This window comes from Drosophila innubila (genome assembly GCF_004354385.1).
Source record: "Drosophila innubila isolate TH190305 chromosome 3R unlocalized genomic scaffold, UK_Dinn_1.0 2_E_3R, whole genome shotgun sequence".
NCBI classification, from domain to species: Eukaryota; Metazoa; Arthropoda; class Insecta; order Diptera; family Drosophilidae; genus Drosophila; species Drosophila innubila.
Genome location: NW_022995380.1, coordinates 4,583,598 through 4,609,151, shown reverse-complemented (window position 1 = coordinate 4,609,151; position 25,554 = coordinate 4,583,598). Strand labels below are relative to the sequence as shown.

Here is a 25,554-nt window from a genome sequence, read left to right as displayed (position 1 = left end):
TGGGCAAAAAAAATAAAACTCATAGAATAATGGTTATTACTTGAGCTTTTTTTTTTAATCAAAAATAAAACTCAAGTTGGTTGGTCAAACTAACACCTTGAGTTTTATTTTTGATTCAAAAAAATATAACTCAAGAAATAATCATTATGTTATAAGTTTTATTTTTTTGTTCAAAAATAATGATTTTTCCTGAGTTTACAGTCCCTGGGAAATATCAAACTTTATAGGATGTGTTTAAAAATGAAATATAAATACGTAAGGCAATGTAACTCTTTTGTCTTGCTATAACCACTCAACCTATTAATTTTTGACATAGTTGAACATAGATCAAACTTTTTTCTAAATCCTCTATAATCTGAGTGGCTCCAAGGCCAAAAGAAGTATGTGATGAAAAAAATCGGGCAAAATTACTCAAAACAATTTTGAAAGAACACATCACAAAATGAAATTGCAACTGTCAACGGAATATTGATTCAAGCTTGCACATAGGCGGCCCTGACGTACTTGCCAAACACACACAAACACACACACACACACACATAGGTACAGTTTGTGGCAGGTAGCGCCTTGCAGATGCAACAATTTGTCATTGAAATGCAAGCGCAGGAAAAACTAAAAACCAACCAAAAAATTGTTAAACAGCTGCCGAGACCGACGACGACGCCGATACAGATTGTTGCCAAGCTGTTGCTGAGCTTGTGGTACGAACAACGTGCCGCAGCGAGCAACTGCCGAGTGTCGAGTCCCGAATGCCGAGTGCCGAGCGCTTTACCGTTTACGATAAGCGCACGACCAACAGTTGCTATGAATTGGACCTGGTTAATAGGCAGCATTGTGGCCAGGCTAAAGCACAGTCCACACTCGTCCGTTGGGCTGCTCAGTCGCGTTGTTCGGCATTCGAAAGACAATTTTAGTGTCGCGTTCTGTACCCCATATAACGGATATCAGAGATTTGAATACAAGTACTTTGTGGCAAGTGTGCAAGTTGAGTTGGAAGTTGAAAGTTGAAAGTTTGAATTGCAATTGAACGTTGCAACCAGCGGCATTTGCAGTTGCTGTTGCAGTTGTTGTTGATGGCCGTGGCGCCTGCGTCTAGGGCAACTGTTGCTGCAGCTGCTCAAGTGGTGCATGTAAGTTGCAACAAATTTTTATAAAAATCATTGGACACACACACACAGACACAGGCATTGCTGAGATTTCTCCATCAGTCATGGCATTAAATTAGATCAATCAAACAGGATATGTTACGATAAGTGAAGTGTGTTATCGATTTGGGGGCACAAGCAAACGCTTGCCACAGACACTCAGCTAGACAGGTGCCAGTTGAGGTACTTCTGCCTACAAAATATGCTAAAAATAAGTGCAAACGAGGACAGAGCACAGCAAAGCAAGTAGACGCAGCCTCCTATTCCGCTTTTGACTGTAGGATTAAAGCCGAAACTGAAACTGAAACTGAAATGCATGAAGCGAATAAATTGCGGCATCTAAAATTGAAATTTAAACTAAGGAATTATAAATATGTTACATGTCAAAAAAGGCTCAGAAATAGTTTGGTTGAAAGTCTTTTTATATAACTACTTAAATATTAATACGCTGAGTTTTAGTAAAAACAATAATTTCTAAGCTAAAAATAAATAATTCATTTGTATTTAAGTTTGTATAAAGTTTTATAACTTATACTTATAATCTTCTGTATTTGTCACAAATATTACAGAATATAAATATGGTTTGAAGCTTCGCACTTTCGAAATCCCATTTTCACAATTCATTTTTCACATATAGCTATGTTAAGATTTTCTAAAAAATATTAATAAGAAAATACAAAATATATTAGATATTCAGTTAAATATATTATTTATTATAACCGTTACTTAAAAAATAGGTAAAAAGGGTATATTGGGTTCGTTGGAATGTATGTAACACGGAGAAGGAGGCATCTCCGACCCATGTGTGTTTGTCCGTCCGTCCGTCCGTCTGTGTGAGCGCCTAGATCTCAGAGACCATAAGAGATAGCGCAACAAAATTTGGCACGCAGATCCCATTGGCGTTGAAGTTTGTTTTAAAGTTTGTTTTAAATTTTTGTCACATTTCCTTCCGTCCGTCTGTGTGAACAAAAGGATCTGAAAGACTATAAGAGATAGACTAACCACATTTGGCACACAGATTTCTATAGACCCCACGCAGGTCAAGTTTGTTTAATATTTTTGACACGCCCCCTTCCGTCCCCGCAAATTGCGATAAACCACCACACTTACAGTTTTTAAGATAATACAGTTTTTCTGGTAATTAACGTTATCTATTAATATAATCTATTATCCCACTTAATTGCAGCAAGATCGGACAAGTAGATCGGCAGTTATAGCTAACCAAAGTTAAAACTAATTAATTCCTCACAAGCACCCAAAAGTATGCAGTAGTATTAGATAATAATTTCTACATAGTATATATTGAAATAAGTAACGGGTATTCCTTGGTCGGTATCTCGACTACAGCCTTCCCGATTAGTTGTTTTACTATTAAAATTATTTATTTTAATAAACTTTGAAACAGATTTAAAATTAATATAAGCTGCAAAATATTAAGACACTTCCATAAAATGTTTTTCATTTAAACATGATTGTGGGCAAAGATGGTCAAAACGCCTGCCATTTGCCCTTAGCCAACTATTTCAGCAACAACTAATCTTACATACGCTGTGAAGCTCACCTGTGGCCACCTAAAAACCTGAAAGCCATAAGCAATGCGCCTTCCCATCCCCACCCCTATCCCATTCCCAACCCATTCCCCTTTCATGTGACATGAGGCATGTCCTGCTGTGCGCCTGGCATGTTTCCGACTGGGCTCAATCGCAGGGAAGACAATTTTATATACCTATCCATTGAAGGGCATGTCACTCAATGTTTCAGAAATTCCATGAAATCAAGTGAAACTGAAATGATTTCCAAGGAAAAAAAATGTGCTTTAAAGGCATGCCAAAAATCAATGGCGAACGCATACGCCTCCGGGGCCAACTGATGGCGGCATTTAATGCACACCAAATGCCGCTGGTAGGCGTGTCAACGCCCCCCACTTAAATTACTACTTCACACACTTGTATAACGTGTAATAAAAATAAAAAAGAAAAACATTGCTAAGGATATTTTTAGTTCTCAAAGTGCTCGACTTAAAAATTCCCTAGGCTGAAGCGCGAAGCACTCGATCAGCCAAATCTTCGCTTTTAAGGCAGCGAACAGTTTTTCGAATACCTTCTCTGTGTATCATTCCATCCTTACAACATCCTTAAAATGAAAAGACAAAAATCTCAATTTAATTTCGGTTCAGAAGAAAAATATCCGTAATAATATTTCAGCTTTATTTCAAAATAGTGGAATAAATGTAAGACAATTATAATTATAGGCGCGATTTCTTCTAAGTTTTCATTTTATTTGTCAACAAATTTTATAGACTTAAAGAAACATAAGAGAAAATAAAAAAATAATAATAAGTAGTTAAATCTTGATCTATTTCTCGAGCTATAAGGGTTTCAAGCTACCCTACTTGTATATTATATGTGTAGGGTATATAAAGAAAGAACATAACACGACAAGCGCAAAAGGAAATCCAACAGCGACCAAAGACGAGGCCAACTTGCCATAGAGACCAAGTGGGCAAAACGAGGGGAAAGCAGGATGCACGGTGTGGGACACGGGGGGACGTCATCGACGTCGTCATAGTCATCATCTTGGGCAACATTTTTAGTATTTCGCTTAAGGAAATATTCGTATGTTAGGGGTAGTGGCAAAGGAGTACGAGTACATCTATGTTTTGAGGTGGGGCTTTACAGTCCCCAGCGGCCTGATTAAATTCGTATGCCCCAACAGCAGGCCGCAAAAAATGGCCAACAAGGGCTGGAGACACAGACAGACATCCAAACATGGGCTGGAACGGGATGCGTTTAGTGCGAAGCGCAAATGATGAAATAAACGAAACTAATCCAAAAGAAAGCCCAAACGCGGAGCGCAAAATGCCAAAATATTTACACTTACAACCGCAACGACGTCCACAGTTGCCACAGCAGCCACTAGCCGCCCCCTCATCCCTCAGTCGAGCCTGGCCTGCTTTCGGTGGGGCCAAAACCGAGCTGTGTGATAAACATCTTTGCCAAGTAAGCAACAATTTTTGCCCTAAATTGGGTTTTTCTCTTCGGTTTCAGTGTTTTTTTTTTTTTTTTTTGACTTTCTGGTAGGGTGGTTGATTGGATGACGAGGCTCAGCGCGTGCAGGCAAATATTTTTAATGATTCTCGTCCAGGCAATGCTTCGATTTGGGCGCAGTGTCTGCGTGTGCTTTTTTACGCCCCAGTTAGTGCAAAACTAATTATATAGAGCCAACGAAAGCTGGAGTTGTTGGGTGGCTGGACATGAAAACAGAAGCTGGACAAGATTTTTCCAATTATGCGCACCACTCTCAGATTTCACACTTCTCGATTCCACCATTTTCCTCAGCTCACTCAGTCATCAGTCATGAGATACATTGCCTGACAACTCATGCGTTATGTGTACAATTTAATCAAATCACATAACTGCAAAATTTTGGACTAACTCAACAAAAGGACAAAATTACAAAATAAAACAAATTATACGAATAGTAATTATTATTTCTCGAGTCGAGCATGAAATACACTTATTCAAAGTGACAATTGTATGCATAAAGTTATATTAATAATTATATTATTTTCCCTGATTGTTAACTCTTAATAAGCAGTTTAATAGCTATTCGGGACTTTATTTAAATTTATTTTCATGTCCTTACTCCAATTAATTGAAATCGCAAAATATTTACAAATTCTTTAGAGAACTTGCTTTTATATTAAAGCTTGTGATAAAAACTAAAATTTTTTATAAGGATTTGAAGTTTATGGTAAAATTTCCTTTGAAACTGTTAACTTTCAAAGGTTTGCCCAAATCATATTTATATAGATTATGGTCTACTTCAAAATAAGATTAATTACAATGTTATAAATGTAAGACTTGGTGATCAATCTGATCAGCAGAAAATAATAAAGCGAGTTATTAATTCTAATTTAACACTTTTTAATTCCTTAAGTGCTAAATAGAATTCAAATGATCTCATACTGATATATATTATTATACAATTCGATAACACAGCTCCAATAGAAAAACCCCAGTACCGAACTTTAAATATCATTTGTACAAGTAAAAGTAAAAGTAAAAAATAAAAAATGGAAAGCCAAATTAAGGTCATTGAATTTAGTGGCGTAAACAGCCAGTATGTTATTATTTTATTTGAGGTATCTAATTTTAGTCAAAGCTTTTCCATTTGCAAATGGCATGACAATTTGTCAATGCCCTAAGCAAAGTGTATATATGTAAATCGGCTTCCACGTGAGCTCATTTATTTTTTTTTTCTGTCTTCATTGCATGTATATTTGAAACACGTTCACGTACATTTTCAGTGAAATGTGGCTAACATAAAAGCTAGTATGCTGCTCTTAGCTTGTGTTTGCTGCTGTTGTTGCCGTTGCTAATGCAAAATTATAGCTTTCAGCTGAAACGCGCTTCTACATTTCCGTTTCCGTTTTTGCTTTTGTAGTTTTAATGCACAGTACACGCGTGCATATATACGTATGTGTGTGTGTGTGTGTGTGCACGTGTGTATTTGAATGAGTGAGCAACACGTTCTCGTTGACATTGACACAATCGCGCGTCAGTTGGAAAGACGTTATCCTTTTGCATGACGTGGAATGTGGACAAGAAGTAAACCAACGTCAATGTCAGCATTTTCTTTTCGTTTTCACTATGATATTTTAAAGGCAGAACGGAAAGCATTTAAATAGATTTAACTGCTATTATGTATTGCATTAAAATGAATGCTAAATGAAATTCATTTTTTACTTTAAAAAGTTTTCAATTGCACTATAATTAGGGCAATGCCATGACTGCAAATAGCACTCTCAACCATACATTCTTCAATTGGCCAGCCAATTAGGCCAACACAAGTGGCTAGAATGTGTGCTGGCCATCTGCCTCGACCCACAGCTGCTGGTAGCGTTAAGACCTTTGGTCAATCCTTTCACGGCTCTGACTCCGACTCTGATTTGTTGCCATGGCCAACCCTTTGAAGACTAAGGATGCCCGGGCAGGCAGTATAACTTATTAATTCGACGGATACATAAAGGCGTGCCAATTTCAATGTAAATGCAGTTTTAATTAAATTTGAAGGAAAAAAAACGCCTGCAAATAAAAAGCGAAAGCAAATGCAAATTACCAATAAAATTCTAATAAAATGCAAATAAAACGCTAGCAAATTTAATTTCAACTTAATTGTTAATGAAAGTGCAATAAAAAATGCTAATTGCTAGCGTTAGCGCAACTCAAAACGAGGAAAGGGTAGACACAGCTGAAGGTAAAGAGGATTCAAAATGAATGTTGGTGTTCCTTAAATGTCAGAGATTTTTTTTTTTCAATCATTTTTGTATGCATTTTAATTAAATTTTAAAGATAAAGATTTTATTTAATTTAATAAATATTTTATTTTGACAAATCTCTCAATAATTTTTTAGACATTTAAAAGCACTGGTTGCTTGTTTTTAGGAACACCAATAATTGCTTTTGGGTTGCGCTGTTTGAGATTTGTAGAACACACCTGATTATAATTTTCCTTATAAAATCTACACAAACTTTTGCTGCTGACTGCTTAATAGACAAATTACAAACTAAATGCAAAATTAACAAGCTGGTATTACATAGCTCATGCCACAGAGAAGAGTACACAGTACAAGAGTAACACATATGGCAGTCAAGTGGAAGACAACAACAGGATCCAATTTGAACCCTTTGCCACTGACACCGACACTACCACACGCAACACCATCAACAGCAGCCAAAGCAGAGGCACAGGCCGAGGCCCAACTTAAGTAGCCACAAAACCCCAACACAGCATTCGAATGCCATTAGAATGTGGCAGCTCAAACGCAGGCACTGGCCGGACTACAGGATGTCTGCGTTTTTTGGGTTACCCCAGCAAGCCGATTATCTTTTCATGCTACATTTGTATCTCTAAAAAGTCAAATGGCACTAATCCAAAATCCACAAAAGACAAGCAAATTCAAAAATATGAGCAATAAGCCTCTCTCGAGTCCTTGTCTGTGTGTGTGTGTGTGTGTGTGTCTGGATGCGTGTATGTACATGTGTCTATCTATGCATGTTCATGTGTGCGCTGGGGACCTTCAAAATATTGCAGCCTAAGCGCAATGGCAACAGCAGGTTTAGACACTACCCTGCCCAGTCTGTGTGTGTGTGTTTGTGAAAATGTTTGAGTGTGAGCCGCAAATTAATCTGACATTTTATAGAGCTGTCCCTTTTATACTCTTTCTGGGTATATCATGGCTTTTTCACACTGAGCTTTCTCTGTATCAGCTATAAACTATGTATTTAAGGCTACATGAATTGCGAAAAATATTTAAACTTTATTGTATTAATTTAAATTTACTACTTTTTTGATAATGACGTATTGGGGTTATGTATTGCGTTTTATTCCTAAGGTGCTTAAGAACATATTTTAGAATAACAATTATATTTTCAAACTAAAGTTCTATTTATGTGAAAGGTCGGCCACTCCAACTCGAGAGCTACGGGAGTCACAAGATTCATTAAAATGTGAAAATAAAAAAAAAAACATAATATATATTTTAAATTAATTTATTTTCATTTCTAAATTTCCAAATGTAATTAAAAGAAATTAAAAGCCGTCGCTTTTTGTGACTCGCAAAATTTATCAATATAATTAGAAAAATTGTTGCATACTTTTTGGAGCATCATAAAAATTTCATTTGGTTTGAGTAAAATTTATGGGCTAGCCTAAAAGTATGCTACGTTTTGATTGTGGAATATATTGTATGAAATATATTTCATTGCACTATGGTCCGGATGAAGATTTTTTAGGAATTAAGTCATTTTATAAACATGTTCAAAGTACCGATATTTTGATGGCGATGTATTCAAAACACATCAAGCTCAAATGTTGCATAACTAAAATCTTAACATTTCTCAACACTGTTCAGCAATCAGCTGTTGAACAGAGTTCATTTGAACAAAGAGCACATGAAACGCATATGCGCATTTTTAAGGTTAATTTGAATTGTCTTACAGCACGTACTTAAAAGCTTTATTAACAAAATTTATCATGGATTATATTCATTGTGGTTTGTATTTTGTGTTTATATATCTGTGTTGCTTAAAATCAAAATGCTATACGTTGCCATCTGTAATTTAAAAACTAGCCACGAAAAAAAATTTTTTCAATAAAATTTTAGCTTTAATAAGATATAACTAATTTTGTCAGCACTTGTCAGCAATGTGACTATATGCATTTTGAAGATTGATCAATTCTAAAATTGTTCTATTAAGCTCAAGTTGCGCATTTTGCGCATTTTCTAATTTCACTTTATTTCAGCTAACCTCACGCTATAAAATGCGTATTCGTTTAAAGTGTGCCGACAACACATGAGACAAAATGACCAAAATTATGATTTTTTGGCTTATTTTAATGGGCGCATTGGCTAAAATTACAAAAACTTGTGTTTACGTATTGAATAAATGTTAAATCTTTACAATCGACAAAAAATAAAAATTTCTTGTTTCATACAAAAACTCAGTTCACGACCGATTTTAACAATTTGAACAATATGACATTATAAATGATAGTATTCCGATCTTGATTTATGTTAGCCCGAATGTGAGGAGCATAATATCACTTATATACGATCAGTTTGGTCAGATATTTTGGAAAAAAATAGCGTTTTTAGAAAAAAAATTTCTTTTCGACTGATAATTGCTATTGTTTCTATATGATATAGTTGTCCGATTTGAATGAAATTTCGTCAACACGTTACGGGCATAGTAACACGCCTAACCTGTAAGTTTGGTCTTGATAGCTTGAAAAAGAAAAAATTTAAATATCGCAGAATCGAAAATAAAGGCGGCACCACGGCCACTTTTCTAGGCCATTTGCGTATTTATATCATAGGCCCAATGCAAAAGACAAGACCAAAAAAACTTTATTCGTTCTCGAGTTATTAATTTATTCCTAAAAAATCTTCATCCGGACCATAGTGCATTGTCTAACAATTATTTCTTTTCTCTTATTGTAAGTTCTAAAATACTGAATTTCAAGCTTAGATAATTATAAGAATAAGCGTATGCAAGTTTCGTTGTATTTCATTATGTTTTGCTTGTGTTTGTTCGGTTTTACAATTTTCGCATCTTTTCCCCATTGTCCTTGCCGTTTGTAGCTGTTGCTGTTGTTGTTGTTGTTGTTGTTGCCAGCCACATATAAAGTTGAGTTTATCTCAAGAATGTAGATTGCCTGTAAAATATTTAATTACACACTGCGGTGCCGCCACAGATGCACAGAGGCTGGCAAACGACAGGAACAGTAACTGCCACATTGCCCCATAGAAGGGAAATAGCACGTATACGCCATGTGTTGATGCCTTGTGCTTGTTCACTTGGCAATTTGCAAGTGTTGGCAAGTGTTGAGAGTGGAGTGTGTGCTACACACAAGTGACACTAGTATGCATGTTGCTGAAGTGCTGCTCTTGTGTGTGGTGCATACGTGTATGTGCGGTGCGTGTGTTTATTTATTTGCCCTGTAGACTTGCGGGCAACCTGACTGTCAGCTTTACAACCAAATAGTTAAGCTCTTTTTGCATTTTTAATAAACTGTAGCTGCTCACTTTGCATATGAAATGCGTATGAAACACGTTTTAGCACATTCATTCATTAGTTTCCCGGCCACGTCGAGTGCCAAAATGCTAATTATGTTTATTGAGCGCACAACAGGGCAAACAAAAAAAAAAATACAAAAACAACATTAATAACGAGTCCACATTCAATGTGAATAGTAGCTATCGATGGGGCAACATAATACTAGACAGAAGGTGCCGCAAAATCGGCTTTGACCTTTAATGAGACGCAAACGCGTATCGCTGGCTGCAGGAAAACTTTGCATTTGATTTGCACGAAGGTTGTTTTAAAAATAAGCTGGCGCCAAGCTCAACCATAGCAGTCCAACTGACAGTCAGCCTGTCGATCAGTCAGTTAGTCAGTCAGTCAGTCGGTTGGTTGGTTTGTGGATACCATTTGGCTGTAGCCTTGAGCACGCCCCGGCGCCATTCAGTCTTTGCATTGACATTGGGTGTGGCTAGCTTGGGGCTGGGCCGCGATTCGTGCCACATACACAATCTGACGTGCGTCGAGGTGCTAAATGGCTACCTGACTAACTGACTGACTGACTGACTGCCTGCCTTCACTCTTACTGCTCAATCCCAACCAAGGCACATAATTAAAAGCGACATTTGCTTGGCTTTTGTGGCATTAGAAAGTTGTGTTGCGATTACAAAACTTTAATGAGTGCTTCGAGTCGACCTAATGAATGATTGGCCGTAACTTAATTAGTACATCGGCAATTGTATTCTGCTGAAGGCAAAAAAGTAACTCGAGCTTGAAATTGAATGAGGCACTGAGATTAACGTAACAAATCGAACAGGCATTAATTCCTCAACATACGCATATATTTTATTTGATAGAGTAGCCCATCTGCACGCATATCCTTTTTATCACTCGACACACAAATTGAAATTGGAGTTGGAGTAGGAGCAGTGGAAACCTAGTGCTGCACCTGCTCGAAACGACCTTCAAAGCTGACATTTTATAGCTTTGGTTGCGTGTCACAAGCAATTTTCGAATTTTCATAAAGAACAAAGAACAACAAGACGGACAAATTGATTATAGGCTTTTCATAATTTATACTTGAATGCGTTAAAGAACATCCCACACACAGCCTTTATTTGATAAATATTCAGAGAATGTCAACTATTTAAACCAAAACAGAAAATGCTTTCAAGTGATTGCTTTTTAAGCTTGCCAAAAAAAAAAATAGTTTTATCTTATAACATATTTTAACTTCCCCTTTGTACCGGGCTTCTCAGAGTCAAAGGCATTTTAAGGTGTTGTATGCTGTTTGCCAGTTTCCAATTTACCTGCACAGGCTTTGAACCTTTATTGCCATGAAATGAAATATAAAAGATATGTATACTCTTAAGAGGATTTGAATATAATAAAATTGCAATACTTGAACTCACAACTCCATTAGTTTATGGGCAAGTGTTAATTGAATTACTATTTGTTATTTGTATGCAAATTTGAATTGTTATTGCTTATTTTAGCAAATTGCACTGTGAATTCTATAAAGCGCACATTCAAAATTACTCATACGCACTGATGCGCCTGAATTGAATGGAAAATTTGCTGAAACTCTTAGCAGATATGCAATGATTGTCTTACGTATACGCCATGTAAGCCAGCACAAAAAGCTAACATCTACGTGTATTGACATCAGTTCGAGCGTAAAGAAAGAGCTAAGAAAGGGGAAGGGGGAGACAGTTGGACAAACGAGCCATAGAAATGGCTTAGAGAAACAAAAAGTGTTGCAACGTTCAACGTGTCAATGAGTTTTTAAGCCTCTTGCTGCTTGACTAGCACTACCGAGTGACGCACTGTCCTATGGCTTTGTCTCTGCCACTGCCTCTGCCCCTGCCCCTGCCACCTCCACCTCTTTCTCTGCCACAATCTGTGCTAAGTCCGTGCCTGGCCCTTTTGTTATAACATATTACTTTGCAGCTCAACATGTTGCGGCTGTGATGGCAACAACATGTAAACAGACATAAAGCGAATGCAGCAGCCACTGAGGCAGTCAGCGAGAGCAGATAAGAGGACCTTGCAACACGTTGTGTGCGTTAAAGAAGGATGAATACAAAAACAAACAACAGCAACAACACAAATATCAACACCAATACCAACATCAACACATGCCCAAGCAGCCAACGGATTATTTGTTTTTGGCAGCCTTTCTTTGTTTACCTTACTTTATTTCATTTTTCTTTTCTTTTGACATACAGTCTTTATCTGCAGTCAGTCTGAGCACATCCTGCAACGACTGCCACATGCCACTGAATGATGAATTCTTATGTAAACATGAATAAGCTAAAGTGTTGAGCTCGAGCCTGAGGGCCAACCTGGTTCTTCGAATTCGCCATAGTAAAGAGTAAAGTCATGTGGTCTATAAAACTAATTTGGAGAAACTAAGAGCTACTAAGTAACTTGAAATGCCAATAGCTATCAAGCAACTTTCCCGGGCAGCTGTCATACAAAATTGGACACAGATTTAGGCTTGAATCAAGTTCTTTGATCTTTTTAACAAAAAAACAAAAATAACTACATGTTACTTGATTCTGCATATGCAGTAATAAAATAAAAAATAAATTCCGGTACCTTAAATTATAAATGTATAATGTTTTTAAAGAATTATTTTGAATTTTAATTACGCTTGAATGCAGCAATGTCGTTAAAGAAATTCTGCAGTTGGGAAAGTACTATAGGAATGATCATTGCAGACTATAAAGAATAGTCTGAAAGTTGTAGTGCTTATTTGGTGCTTTTTTGTGGTAACTATCGTTATCTAATATTATTATCTATTAAACGCAGCAAAATCGTACAAGTAGAAAGGCAGTAATAGCTAATTAAAGATATAAATAATTAAAGCAATACAAGCTGCTAAAACTATATAACAGATATTGCTATAGTCGGTGTCTCGACTTTAACACTTGTTTTTTGAACTTGATCTGTGAGTTTAAGCTGTAAAAAACGCAACACTCTATCTGTTTGACTATGTTATATAAATAAAATCAAAAATCATACTTCTATTCTCATTATCATCGTCCACACTTTGCATAACCGAAATAAGTGCGTCTTCTTTTTATTTTGTGACTGTTTTTGCAGTGTTTATAAAATCACATCCATGTGTCCGATGGGGTGTTTGGAACAGAACTCCACATACGCGACATTTTCAATAAGTTGACCGGGTGTGAACTGGGAAAGAGCTGCGCGAGGCGTTAAGCAAATATTGGCCAGCTCCGTGCTTACATGTGCGCCTGGCGTGGCATAAACAAACAAAAATAGCCAACTTATACACACACCCATCTACACACACACACACACACACACACACATATTGTTTTGTTCTTGTTTGTCCCCATGGACAGCCCCTAACGTGTGCAGAAGAGTCAACTCCCATGTCCCCACAAGGCTCGGAGGTCGCGGCTGTGGTCATCGCACGAGCTGACGCTGACAATGTTATTAAAAACTCATTCAAAGTCAATGTGCGTGTGTCTGTGTCTGTGTCTGTGAACGCGTCCCTGTAACTGTGCCTGAGTCTCTGGATATGTGGATGTGTGGGAGCTGATATGGAACATAAAAAGGACGCATTTGACGATGCTCACAGCGAAAACAAGTGGCATATGACGGGGGCAGCTGGTTTTGCATTCGATACGTTTCAATTACCAGTGCAACACAATGTTAATCAGCATCTCTTGTCCACTGATAAACAATTAGTTGTTGCGTTGTTGACACACTGAGATGAAGATGGAAAATAATGATAACAGCTTTATTCAAACGAAGATAGTTGTCTAAACTAACAGGTTAGAATATAAAAAAAAATACGATAAAAAAAACTAAGTCGAACCTTACCCAATCAGGAATTAATTTCTACAGCAAGTCAGGTATTTTTTTCGATAAAAAAATTCATTTTATTTCAGTGTTTACATTTTAATATTTATATGTCGTAAATTCTTTTTTTTTTACTTTTATGAAGAACCAAAAAAACATATGAATAATAAAAATAGAAAACAAAATAATAGACAGGATGTGTTCAATAAGTAAATTATTATTTTTTACAAACAACAATAACTTACTAACGTTCTATTAATACTAGCTTTTATTGATAAATTAATTACCAGCATTTTCTCTGTTATATGTATACTCGTACTGAGTACTCATATAATTTGGTAATTTTGATCTGGTAATTTTTAGCCTAATGTGGAACAAAAGGAAATGTATGTGCCTATTAATATATAGATTTATTTCAATTACTGTTATTATTACCTATTCATTAGCATAAGGCTCAGTTTATATTGATGCCATTTCATAATATTGATGAACTGGCGGAGAAACTAAAATAATCCTTGACTATGGTATGGCTTTTAATTTCCTGTAGCTGGTCAACAATGAAAAGTGAACTAAAACCAACTTATATTGTGCGAATGTCTACAAAACATAAAGCCCAAAGGGTCTACACAAATAAACAAGCGACAAAAACGAATAAAATAAAATGTTACAGAAAGCCTTTAGCTAGGGATTTGTGGCAATGGCGATGAACTGATTAAATTGTTGACGGAAGCGGAGTTGGGTTTGCCCATTGGGCGTTTTGGCAGAGGCAAGTCGCAGTGAACTAATTCTGGCAGCGAAGTGCTGCCAATGGCTAGCTCTCTTCCCTCGTTCTCCTCTTCAGCACACACCCGCTAACTGTTGGCAGTCCCTGCCGTTGAACTTTATCGATAAGCGTCGAGGAACACAAAAAAAAAAAAAAACGAACAGAGAAATGTCATGTTAGGGGAGATCTTTGCTGGCTAAAGGGAAATACAGTTTTATGGACAATTTGGTTTTTATGTCAATTTACTGTTGTTGCCCAGTGTAAATATGTACAAGACAATTCAAGCAGTTGCACAGCAAATTCCAATACCAATACCCAGACCCAGACCCAGGTCCAGACCCAGAGGCAGACCCAGAGATGAACACAGTCTCAATCCCATTTCCAGTCAAGTCGCGAACATTAAAAATGGGCGTTGTGGGACGCTCTGTTTGTCTGATTGGCTGCAGTATTTTGTTGTCCGTCGGTTGGGATATTATTGTTATTGGGTATAGCAAGAACGATGACTGCGACACGATGTTGTGATAATTGCCAGCAGCAGCAGCAGCAGTGACAGCAGCAACACTCCCATTTCCCTTTCCCCTTTTCCGTCCTTCGCAGCAGCAGCAACTGTGGCACGCTATGACTTTAAAGATTTGCCCCATGATTGTTGAAGGATTACGGTTTTGTGGCAGCTGCAGACACAGCTAGGGATTAAGTCTTGAGCCGCGCATAAAGCGCCGTTTCGACTATGCTTCATACAATGAGCAGCGTGCCCCAAAATTGCAAGCTCTTTATGGTTCATAACTCAGAATCCACACAAAGGGGCAGCAGATTTTCTCAAGTCAGATATTAGCATTAAGCCAAGCAATTTAATTATATATTAAACATATAAGAATCCCAGAGATCATTTTCAAGAATGCATCATTTTAATATTAATATTTTAGCAAAACATCATGTATTTTAAGCTGCTCAAGACATAGCTGTTAGATCTGCATTTTCATAATTAAAGTTACATTTTTAATTCGCATTTAGTGTCCATTCTGTTTCAAACTGTACGTATAAATAAGACCCAAATTTTTACAAAGCAAGTTTTTGTTAACTTCCCAGTAAAAGTAAAAAATTCACTGTCCTCACTTTATTCTGCAAATATTATGACAATCGTCAGCATCAAAATGTAGATATATGAGTACGTATACGTAATAAATCTTTGGAAAATCGAGTGTTATGTAAAGTACTCTCGAGTAGGAATTTCGTTTTGGCATTCTTGAATAAAAACTTTTGCTTTATTCCCTCAAGTATATATAAAATCGGAAACTATTAAAACTTCTTGCTGACTGCTACATTTAATTAAACATAAATCTCCATCTACTTGGTCAGCTGACAGTTGCCGACCTTTTGAACGTTTAAACTTTGACTGTTTACTGCGGCAAGACTTTTTTTGCTGCCGCTTTGTTTTCCTTTTTATTGGGGCCACATTTATTATTCATTTTGCGCTAATTTCGACTATATTGTTGCTTGCCACCTCACACACACACTGCACTGTGATTTCACTTGCAACGCAGACAACGCACACACTCAGAGAGGAAACACAGTTGCCGCATGTGTGGCAGCAATTTCTCATTTTTATGCCTCGGCATGTTGTAAAACCACATTAATGCGATGTAGTCCTTCAACAACAGCAATCACAACAGCCACACAAACATAATAATAACAACAACAACAACAACAACAGCTGACAAAGCATCGCATGTGATTCGGACTATCTCGTCCCTCCTCTCCATTCCCCTCACGTCTACTATCTGTCGTTTGTCTAAGCTAAATTATGACTTCCTGGCAACACGTTTTTACATTTCCGTTTCCGTTGACTGAAATTATTACCATAAAAGTAAGCAAAACTGAGGACATGAACCCCCTCTACATATATATCCCCTATCTCCACCACAGACAACCACCTAAAGTGCACAATTACGCGATGCGGCGCTTGGCGCGTTGTTTGGTTGCCCATTGGAATTTCAAAATAAATCTTTAACGATGCCATGTCCACGTCCATCCACTCCTCATGCTCCCTTCTGACTGTCTGTCTGCCTTTCTTCCGACATCATTCGTTCGCGCTAATGTTGCAAGGACAACGCCACGACAACCATTAAATGTGCCACAACACGTTCTCAAAAACGTGGCTCACACGATCTGCGCCATATCTCATAATTTCATTAATAATTACATAATGCGCTGACAGCATTAACAATAACACAAAAATTGAAAGAAAAGAAAGATATTATTAAATAAATTACAAGTGTGATTATGTACTCTAATTCCTGATAAGAAGCATGAGATATTTATTACGTACATATGTTTTAATGAATAAATTTCGAGAGTAATAAAGAAAAATGTGATTTCTTCGGATTACCTGATTTATATTTATCAATAACTTACAGCAAAGTATCTTTTGATTCAACCTTACAATTTAAGAGGTTTTCTCATGGTTTAGCTACAGAAGGTGGCCTCATACCTATGAATCGTGTAATTTTTTTATCGCCACCTATGAATCTGCTAATTTTTCTGTCCACGAACACTGGTGGCATCGGTAACTCTATTTTACAAATACAAAAAAGCTTAGCCAATTTATCATTAATGCAATAAGAGTCTCTATTATACTCATTAAGACGACTTATCGTCTCCACATCTATGTCCACTTTATCGAGAATAGAATTATAAATAACAGTTGCGAAGAAAATAGCTCCATTCTGTTTAACTGTAAATGTGATGTGATACTGAGCTTTATCCATTTTTCGTATTTCACTATGAAACTTCATATCTAGTCCAATTTTAAATTCCGCGTTTTGTGTGAGATTTAAAGTGAGATTCTCACAGCAACTGCTTAGATTTTTAGACCATAGATATTCGTTTATGCGTTCAATAACAAGAGCTGCGATACGATCTGTCCATTTATCATTAATTGTTTTATAAGGCTCACAGGTGCAATAGTGTGCGGGGATTCCAGCATCGGAGCAAGTCCTCAACTCGTCAACGGGATGGAAAAGGGACTGACATTTGGGACAATCCTCAGATTTGGGCAGAACGGATTCATTACGTAATCCTCCAATTTCAATGATATGCTTGAGAGTGTTGTGCAGATCATAGCTGGATGTCAGACGATTACGATTTAGCTCCAAAGCCCGAGCATATTCAGGATATTGTTCACGAAACCATGGAGGTAGATAGATGAACAACATGGGCAGGCGGGATTCTAAGAATCCGCTGCTTAGTTGTCTTAATTCTCCAAAGCGTGCGCCGTGATCGGAGAAGAAGATGACAATATTTTCATCTAGCACACCGTCCGTCTCAAAGTCTTTAAAATACTGTAAAATATAGTTGTCCATCTTTGAGGGCATTGAGAAGTCATCATGCGTGAAACTACTGGACCAGAAGAGACCCCAAATAGGTTGATCGTTGATGTATCGCTTGGCAAACTCCTTCATATAGTCAAATATATAACTGCTCTGTACCCGTCGTCCATAGCAATAATTCATTGAGCATTCGTCGCACTTCCAACCCTTTAACTGATCTTCGAACGCTCGCAGAAAAAGAAGGTGATAGTAGTCAGTTGGCGGTATAGAGAAGCCCGGCTTGCCGAGGTTAAAGGTGTTTATGCAGAACGCATCCTCCGCATAGGCTGTCAAATATCCCGCCTCCTTTAAATATTTCCAGATGAAAGGAAATCTCTCAAAGCAACCATATCTATCCGTATCGCACACCTTCTTTTTCGCTGTTTTTGGCGAAAAGCCACTGAGAACGGCCAATAGATTTGGAAATGTGTTATCCGCAACCTAGCATAATAATCGTAAAGTTAAATTATATTGTCTGTAGCCAATGTGTAGTGTGATATTACCTTATTATAACCCTGCATCTCATACCAACCGGTCTGTGTTAAGAACTTGTAAACTTTGGGCATGGTGCGCCTTAAATTAATTCTCGACATGGTGTCCAGGCCAAACATTATGACGCTAGGCTTTCGCGGCTGCGACTTTCTTGAGTCCTTTGCTACTCCTTCTGTTGCTTCTGGTCCTCTTTCTGCTCCTGCTCCTGGAGGTGACTTGTATTGAACCAAAGCATAACCGTCCATTTGCAGTACGTGCGATACATTTCTGGCCTCATGGCAATTCAAAATTATAGCCTGAACATGGGGTGGTATTTCGTATCCATGTCTGAAGTATACTGGCGAATGCAATTTGAAGCCATTGCTGCATTACACATAGAAATATGTTATCATTTAAAATTACTTGGTTTATAAAAATACTTTACTTATTTTCAAGAGAAAAGAGAGAAAACCATTAAAAAAAATGTGTTCTTTACAAGAATTGTTGACCCAAACTCTTAATCTATAGTCAATTTTAAGATGTTTTCCCCAAGAAACCATAGTTCTAAGTTCAGTTCCCTTATTTTGAGTTGAAAAAATTTATGTTTTTAGTCCTTGCCTAGACGAAAATTATATTTTAAGGACTATTGGTCCTTTGATTCTATGAACTTTTGAAAGTCCTGGTCCTAACCACAGTTTTGATAACAATCTTGACAAGTTCGATCTAAAAACACTTAAAATATGCTAATAATAACATGCTAAAAATTTCAAATACAAATTTTGTAATCAAAAAGCGGCGACCAGGAATTGATTTTAGAGCTTGGTTTCCTGGTGAAAACATCTAAGAATTGACTAAAGATTTCGAAATTGGGTTACCGTTTTTTTATTTTTTGCGCCTATTTATACATCAGAAAAGCGGATTCTAAAATAATTTACTATCTTTCCGATATTGTCAAACATCTGTGTAGGTTATAAAAATGTCATTATACTCTAATTTTTAAGGTTTTGATTAGATTTAGTACTTAGCTATCATTTAAAAAACCTGTAAAAATGATAATTATACTAGAACCTTACATAAATGATATTCCATTCTTATCACTGTGTGTTATTTCCTGATAATAGCACGTGTATTTTATTTCACTGGAATTGAGTATTTGCGATATGACGCTATCGTTGATATGGAGCATATAGCGCTTAATATTCATATCGAAGATAGGTCTGACTAAATCCGATTCATTCGTACATTCCTCAAATACGTGTGGTTTGTAGATCTCCATGACTTCCTCAGCAAATGGATCAATATACGGAATCTTACAATGAATATTCTCCACGTAGTACAGTGGAGAATTGTCTTCTGTTTTCTGTGCTCGTCCTTCGACATGTACCACAATTTCATGATTAGCATTTGTTTTAACAATCGTACTAGTGCTCATACTGTACATATTATACTTAAAATCGAAACCGATATTTCCATATGACATGCAAATGAAAATGAACATTACTGCAAAACAGATACCGAGACATTTATAACGCGTCCGACCGATAGCAGAACTGAAGAACATATTGCTCCATCGACAACGAACAAAACCAGACTGAGGATACCCTGTTAGACATCTCCATAGACACCACATTGATAACTTTTACTATCAGCAAATTTTTGGAAATGAAAATACTCAACTTGTCATTAATTACAGTGTTGATAACTTTAACACTGAGCAATCTGTTGATGCTATAAATATAAAATATAACCATTTATTTCTTTTACATTGATAAATTTGTTAATTTATTTATACATTTCTGTATTGAGTATAACATTTTCGTAGTCCTTTTATTATTAGCTAAAAGTATTAATTAGCCTATAATTACTAATTATCCAAACATATATTGATTACTTCAATCTGCACTCTCATCGCATAAGTTGAATTTGTTGTTGGCGTTTGGTTATGCATCTGATGTTTTAATAAAGAGCAGAATTTTCTGCATAATTTATGCATTGCACTGAGCCCCCATTCACAATTAATAGAGAAAAAAAAAAGAAAACAATAAAAGATTCAATGCTCGGAATCAAAATGCTGCTACACAAATGAAAAACCATTTCCCACAGCGGACTCAAATTGTGCTGTGGAAAATTGCAGAGTCGTTTGCATGTTGCAGCAATCCTTTAAAGTTGCTTGCACGCTTCAGAATGAAAAGCCAAACAAAAGGCCTGGCTCAAATCACAAAAAAAAAACTGTAAACCATGAAAAACACGAAAAACTACTCAGCAAAAACAGTATAGAGGCATAATATCATAATAGAAGTACAATTTATATCACCCAACGTTCCTTTTCTTTCTCTCTCTCACTCTCTTCTTCTGTCTGTCTGTTTTCCACTTTCCCCCTTTTGGCCGGTAATTACAGTTGGCTAACTGTGATTGCCCACTTACATTGTGTAGAATTGGATGTAATTCATAATTTATAATTATACCCTGAGCCCATTGAAAATGGGCAAAAAAGGGTATAATGTGTTTGGCAGAATGTATGTAACAGGCAGAAGGGAGCATGGTAGACCCCCCAAAGTATATATATTCTTGATCAGGATCAACAGCCGAGTCGATTGAGCTATGTCCGTCTGTCTGTCCGTCTGTCCGTCTGTCCGTCTGTCAGTCTGTCCGTCTGTCCGTCTGTCCGTCTGTTTGAACGCGTCGATCTCAGAGACTGTAAGTGCTAGAGACTTCAAATTTGGAATGCAGGTTTGTGAATACCATACGCAGGTCAAGTTTGTTTCCAATTTTTGATGCCACGCCCCCTTCGCCCACAAATTGAAAAATAACGATTTACAGGCGCAATTTTTGACATAGCACTCCCTAACTGAACAATCAGTTGAGAAGTATGCGTATTAAACGACCCTGAAAATTTCAAAGCGATTGACCCATAAATAAAGAAGTTATTTCGGAATTTAGATTTAGTTGAATAATTACATTTGGATGGCAAATCAAACGTGCGAGCGAGACAGCATGTTCACGTTTGTATGCAAGGCGCGCACAAACACAGTAAGAAATAGTACCAATTTTCTTTTGGGCTTCGATTTCAAGTACTATATGACCTAGAGACTTCAAATTTGTTATGTAGGTTCCTGGATACCATACGCAGGTCAAGTTTGTTTCCAATTTTAGGTGCCACGCCCCCTTCGCCCACAAATTGCACAAAACGATTTACAGGCGCAATTTTTGACACAGCACTCCCTAACTGAACAATCAGTTGAGAAGTATGCGTATTAAACGACCCTGAAAATTTCAAAGCGATTGACCCATAAATAAAGAAGTTATTTCGGAATTTAGATTTAGTTGAATAATTACATTTGGATGGCAAATCAAACGTGCGAGCGAGACAGCATGTTCACGTTTGTATGCAAGGCGCGCACAAACACAGTAAGAAATAGTACCAATTTTCTTTTGGGCTTCGATTTCAAGTACTATATGACCTAGAGACTTCAAATTTGTTATGTAGGTTCCTGGATACCATACGCAGGTCAAGTTTGTTTCCAATTTTAGGTGCCACGCCCCCTTCGCCCACAAATTGCACAAACGATTTACAGGCGCAATTTTTGACATAGCACTCCCTAACTGAACAATCAGTTGAGAAGTATGCGTATTAAACGACCCTGAAAATTTCAAAGCGATTGACCCATAAATAAAGAAGTTATTTCGGAATTTAGATTTAGTTGAATAATTACATTTGGATGACAAATCAAACGTGCGAGCGAGACAGCATGTTCACGTTTGTATGCAAGGCGCGCACAAAGACAGAACGAATTAGTACCCATTTTTTTTTGGGTACCAAATAAGAATTAAGCGATAAGCAAAAATATTATCGATATCATGTAATGAAAATGTTAATGTATAATTTATGTATATACAAATATACAATTTGATTAAAATATAATTGTGTTAATATATAAATATGTATTTTTGCATGGCAAAAATCAGCAGAAGCTGATAGCTATGTATGAAATTGCATGAGAGAAATAGCGATCATTTTGCAGCACTACTCTTGCATCTTTGCCGAGCACTGAAAGCTGCAAAATAATAATTTTAATTATTAATATTTTCGATTCCTTACACATATATATAATAAGTATCTGCTTATTATCGTTGTAAAAAAAACTTAGCATTTTCCGCTTTAAGAATCTCATAAAATTAGACATTGCCTTTTATTTCAAATTTCGCGCACTGCAGCAGCCTTTGGCAGGCTTGAATTTGTTGCGTAAGAGGAGAGTGAGAGAGGAAAATGGGTGCTGCCAGATTGCAGGCTGAGCAAAGTTGTAGTTTGTGGCTACTCTTGACACACGCTACATCGATTGATTACGATTACGACTTGCGATTTACCAATTTATCAATTTCTAATTAATTTTAAATAAGTGTATTATATTAAAGTTTATTATATTAAACTTATTTAAAATTAATTAGAAATTGATAAATTGGTAAATCGCAAGTCGTAATCGTAATCGAGTGATGTATCAGTGAGGCATTAATAACGTAGTCTGCAGTGATAAGCACAGTGACTTCAGAAAACCGAAAGTTGTTCATAGTTTCGCGTGTGTAATTTTTGATACCCTGAGCCCATTGAAAATGGGCAACAATCAACTTTTATAAAAGAGTACATGGGCTCAGGGTATCCTACTGTCGAGCGTGCTCGACTGTAGCCGCACCTCACCGCGAGCGAAGCGAGCCGGGGGTAGGCGAGCGAAGCGAGCAGGGGGCGGAGCCCCCTTGTTTTTATTATGCACTAGGTTTATTTCAGCTCTTGGCAAATGGTTAATAATTTTTCATATCCTGTAATCTTAAAATAATAAAATAGGTATGACACAAGATACAGCAAAATTGTAATATCTTTCTCAGAAATGTTTCAAAGTTCAGAGCTTTAAAAGCTTTAAAGGAACTTTAAATCAACAACAACAACTTGGAGACCTCTATCTGAAGAATTACCTGTTCAGTAATCATAGTTTATTAATTGCGCTTGAGGAGGATTAAATCCGACAAAGCTTCATAATAGCTTTAGAGCATATTAAAGCAAAGTGCGGAACATTTTTAATGGAATGCTCTCGACAATTAAATTCGCAGTTTCTCTATTATTATTCGCCATAATTTTTAAATAATTATGGACTTTGGCTAAGACAGAGAAATTGACAGGTCCTAAAGTGGGGCATCGAACCTGCGACCTCAATTTGCAGTTACTTCAACAACTCGTTTGCACGGACAGTTTATTAAGGGAGGTTGTCATTATATAATGTATATAAACTGCAATACTTTTAGCTTAGCTCTTGATTTCATTGACGGGTGGCGGATAATTAATTATTCATTAGGTTAGCACTAAAAGGCAATTACAGCATTGTTACAGTTGTCAAATACCGACAAGCAACTGTTGAAACTTTTATTAAAACAAAAGTAATTTTCCACTGTAATGTGCAGTAAACAACGAAGATACTTTCTAAGCAACTACAAGGAAATTCATTTCCGCCTGTAAAAGTCTCCCAATACATCTAACATAACACATCCTTATTCGTCCTGCGGCCATTGTTTTCTTGTGGTAAATGAGATATCAAGAGAACATTTGAACGGATATTCAGAGCTCATCTATTTGGAAATGAATTTATTGGCAGACCGGAACTACTTGTGTATAGATGAGTTTTCCTTGAGTGAGCAGAAGATATCGAGAATAGATACAAAGCAAATCATGCTGAAAATACTTGGAAATTATTCCCACAATTGAATAGTCAAATTAACAATGAAAGTGCTGCAAAGAAATGTATCTTCCATTGTGACATGACAATTCTTCCAAGTATCTCAACTGATGGACAAGTCTTTCGCTTAAAAGGAATTCTCCATAATTCTCTTGTTACATGTAATTGCGTCAGATACGTACACATTTTCCGGCTGTTGCATTTGCAACTCGGCTTGCGCTCAATTGTTGCATGAATAATGCACTGTGCCATCAAGTTAAATACAGTTACCTGCGTTGCTTCGCGTTACATTTAATTAACAAGGCTAAAGTTTACACTGCCCTTTGCGCAACGGTCCGTTGAGTCAATCAACTAATCAAATCATCAACTGTAAGAACTTTCAAACTGTCGCTGAATTACAAGCTGCCAGTTACTAGTTGCAACTTTATCGCATTTACTTGACAATCATTATTTAATGCTCAAAATGCTAAGCCAATTTGTGTGTGGAAGCTAGTTAACAACTGTGCTGGGAATGCCGTCAGCTGTGCTGTGATTTCTTGCTGTTGCCCCTCCTCTTGTTAGTTATGCCACGTAGCTGCGCTTCCATAAATCTGTTGCATAAACTTGCTAGCTGCGGCAAGCGTCAGCTGCCAGGCACATTAACGACATGAAAGATGCATGAGACAGGCGCGTGCACTGACAATGGAGGCGGGAGAACAACAGGTCGAGTTACTAACCTGGACCAGGTCCATGCCACAGGACCACAGGACCACATGCCACATGCCACAATCATCGTGCCAGCCTGGTCCCCAGCTCGTTTGGTCGACGCAGCACGGCAAATACTTTATGCGATAATAATAAAGTAAACTCTATAAACTTGTCGTATTCAATTCCCCACCACATGAAGCGGCATAAATTAGGCTTATGGCCAACAGAGTGGGCTAGAACGGGAGCATAGAGATTGTCATTACAGTCATATCATCATATCATATTGATCAATCGATTGAACATGAAAATGTCAGCACAATTAAGCTAACTGAATCAATTTGCACTTACAGCTAAAAGTGTTGGCCTGGCCAAGTTCAATTCTCGAGGATGCAGCACGCAATATTTTCCGAGAGCTTAGGGTGAAACTCGTTTACAGCTGCGTATTCTGTGTAAGCCTTTAAGGCCTGCTAATTGAGTGCTTATCGATTAATGTGCGGGGCCTATCACATTAATTATATGGGCACGAAACTAAAAAAAGGTTGTGGGTAGTAAGGGAAATGGGAAAGTCTTTAATTTGTGTATTCAAAAATTCTCATGAAATATGAGAGCGTTTCAGAATTCGTATCACAGAAATTGGCGCACGAACGTACACGACATTTACGGGCAGGATGCTGCGCAGCAGGATAATAACATCAGCAGCATAATTAATGTCGTTGACAAGCAAGGACGAGAGCAGAACGTTCCTCTACATGATTAATGCCATTATTATTATTAATTTTGGACACGTTAATTGCGCATGCCAAAATTTTAAACAACATGCTCGACTCTTTCCTGCACATTGCACATACGCAATGTGGTACTACATACTTAAAGAGGGAGAGAGACAGAAAGTTTACCCCGCCAACATTCAATTAGAAAAATGAAGGCAGTCAGCAATTTGAGTCAGTGGCATCATCAAAAACGCATCAGTGTCATTAGGGCTGG

The 25,554-nt window shown here is 37.1% G+C and overlaps 1 protein-coding gene across 1 annotated transcript; it reads right to left on the bottom strand.

Annotated features, from left to right (window-relative positions):
- Window positions 1-16,618: 16,618 nt before the first annotated feature.
- On the bottom strand, window positions 16,619-19,595 carry LOC117792297. The gene is made up of 3 exons (XM_034632368.1): window positions 19,237-19,595; window positions 18,196-18,547; window positions 16,619-18,133 (listed from the first exon to the last, which is right to left on the bottom strand). Exons 1-3 carry the CDS (start codon window positions 19,593-19,595, stop codon window positions 16,784-16,786), a joined length of 2,061 nt encoding a protein of 686 aa, XP_034488259.1. The 3' UTR covers window positions 16,619-16,783.
- Between the last annotated feature and the right edge of the window lie 5,959 nt (window positions 19,596-25,554).

Bases quoted from the DNA above. Each gene is read 5' to 3' on its own strand.
- LOC117792297 (XM_034632368.1), bottom strand. From the start codon at position 19,595: ATGAGCACTAGTACGATTGTTAAAACAAATGCTAATCATGAAATTGTG. The intron at 18,548-19,236 runs GTAAGGTTCTAG...TGTGTAATGCAG, and splicing joins AAGAATGGAATATCATTTAT to CAATGGCTTCAAATTGCATT. The intron at 18,134-18,195 runs GTAATATCACAC...TTATTATGCTAG, and splicing joins AGATGCAGGGTTATAATAAG to GTTGCGGATAACACATTTCC.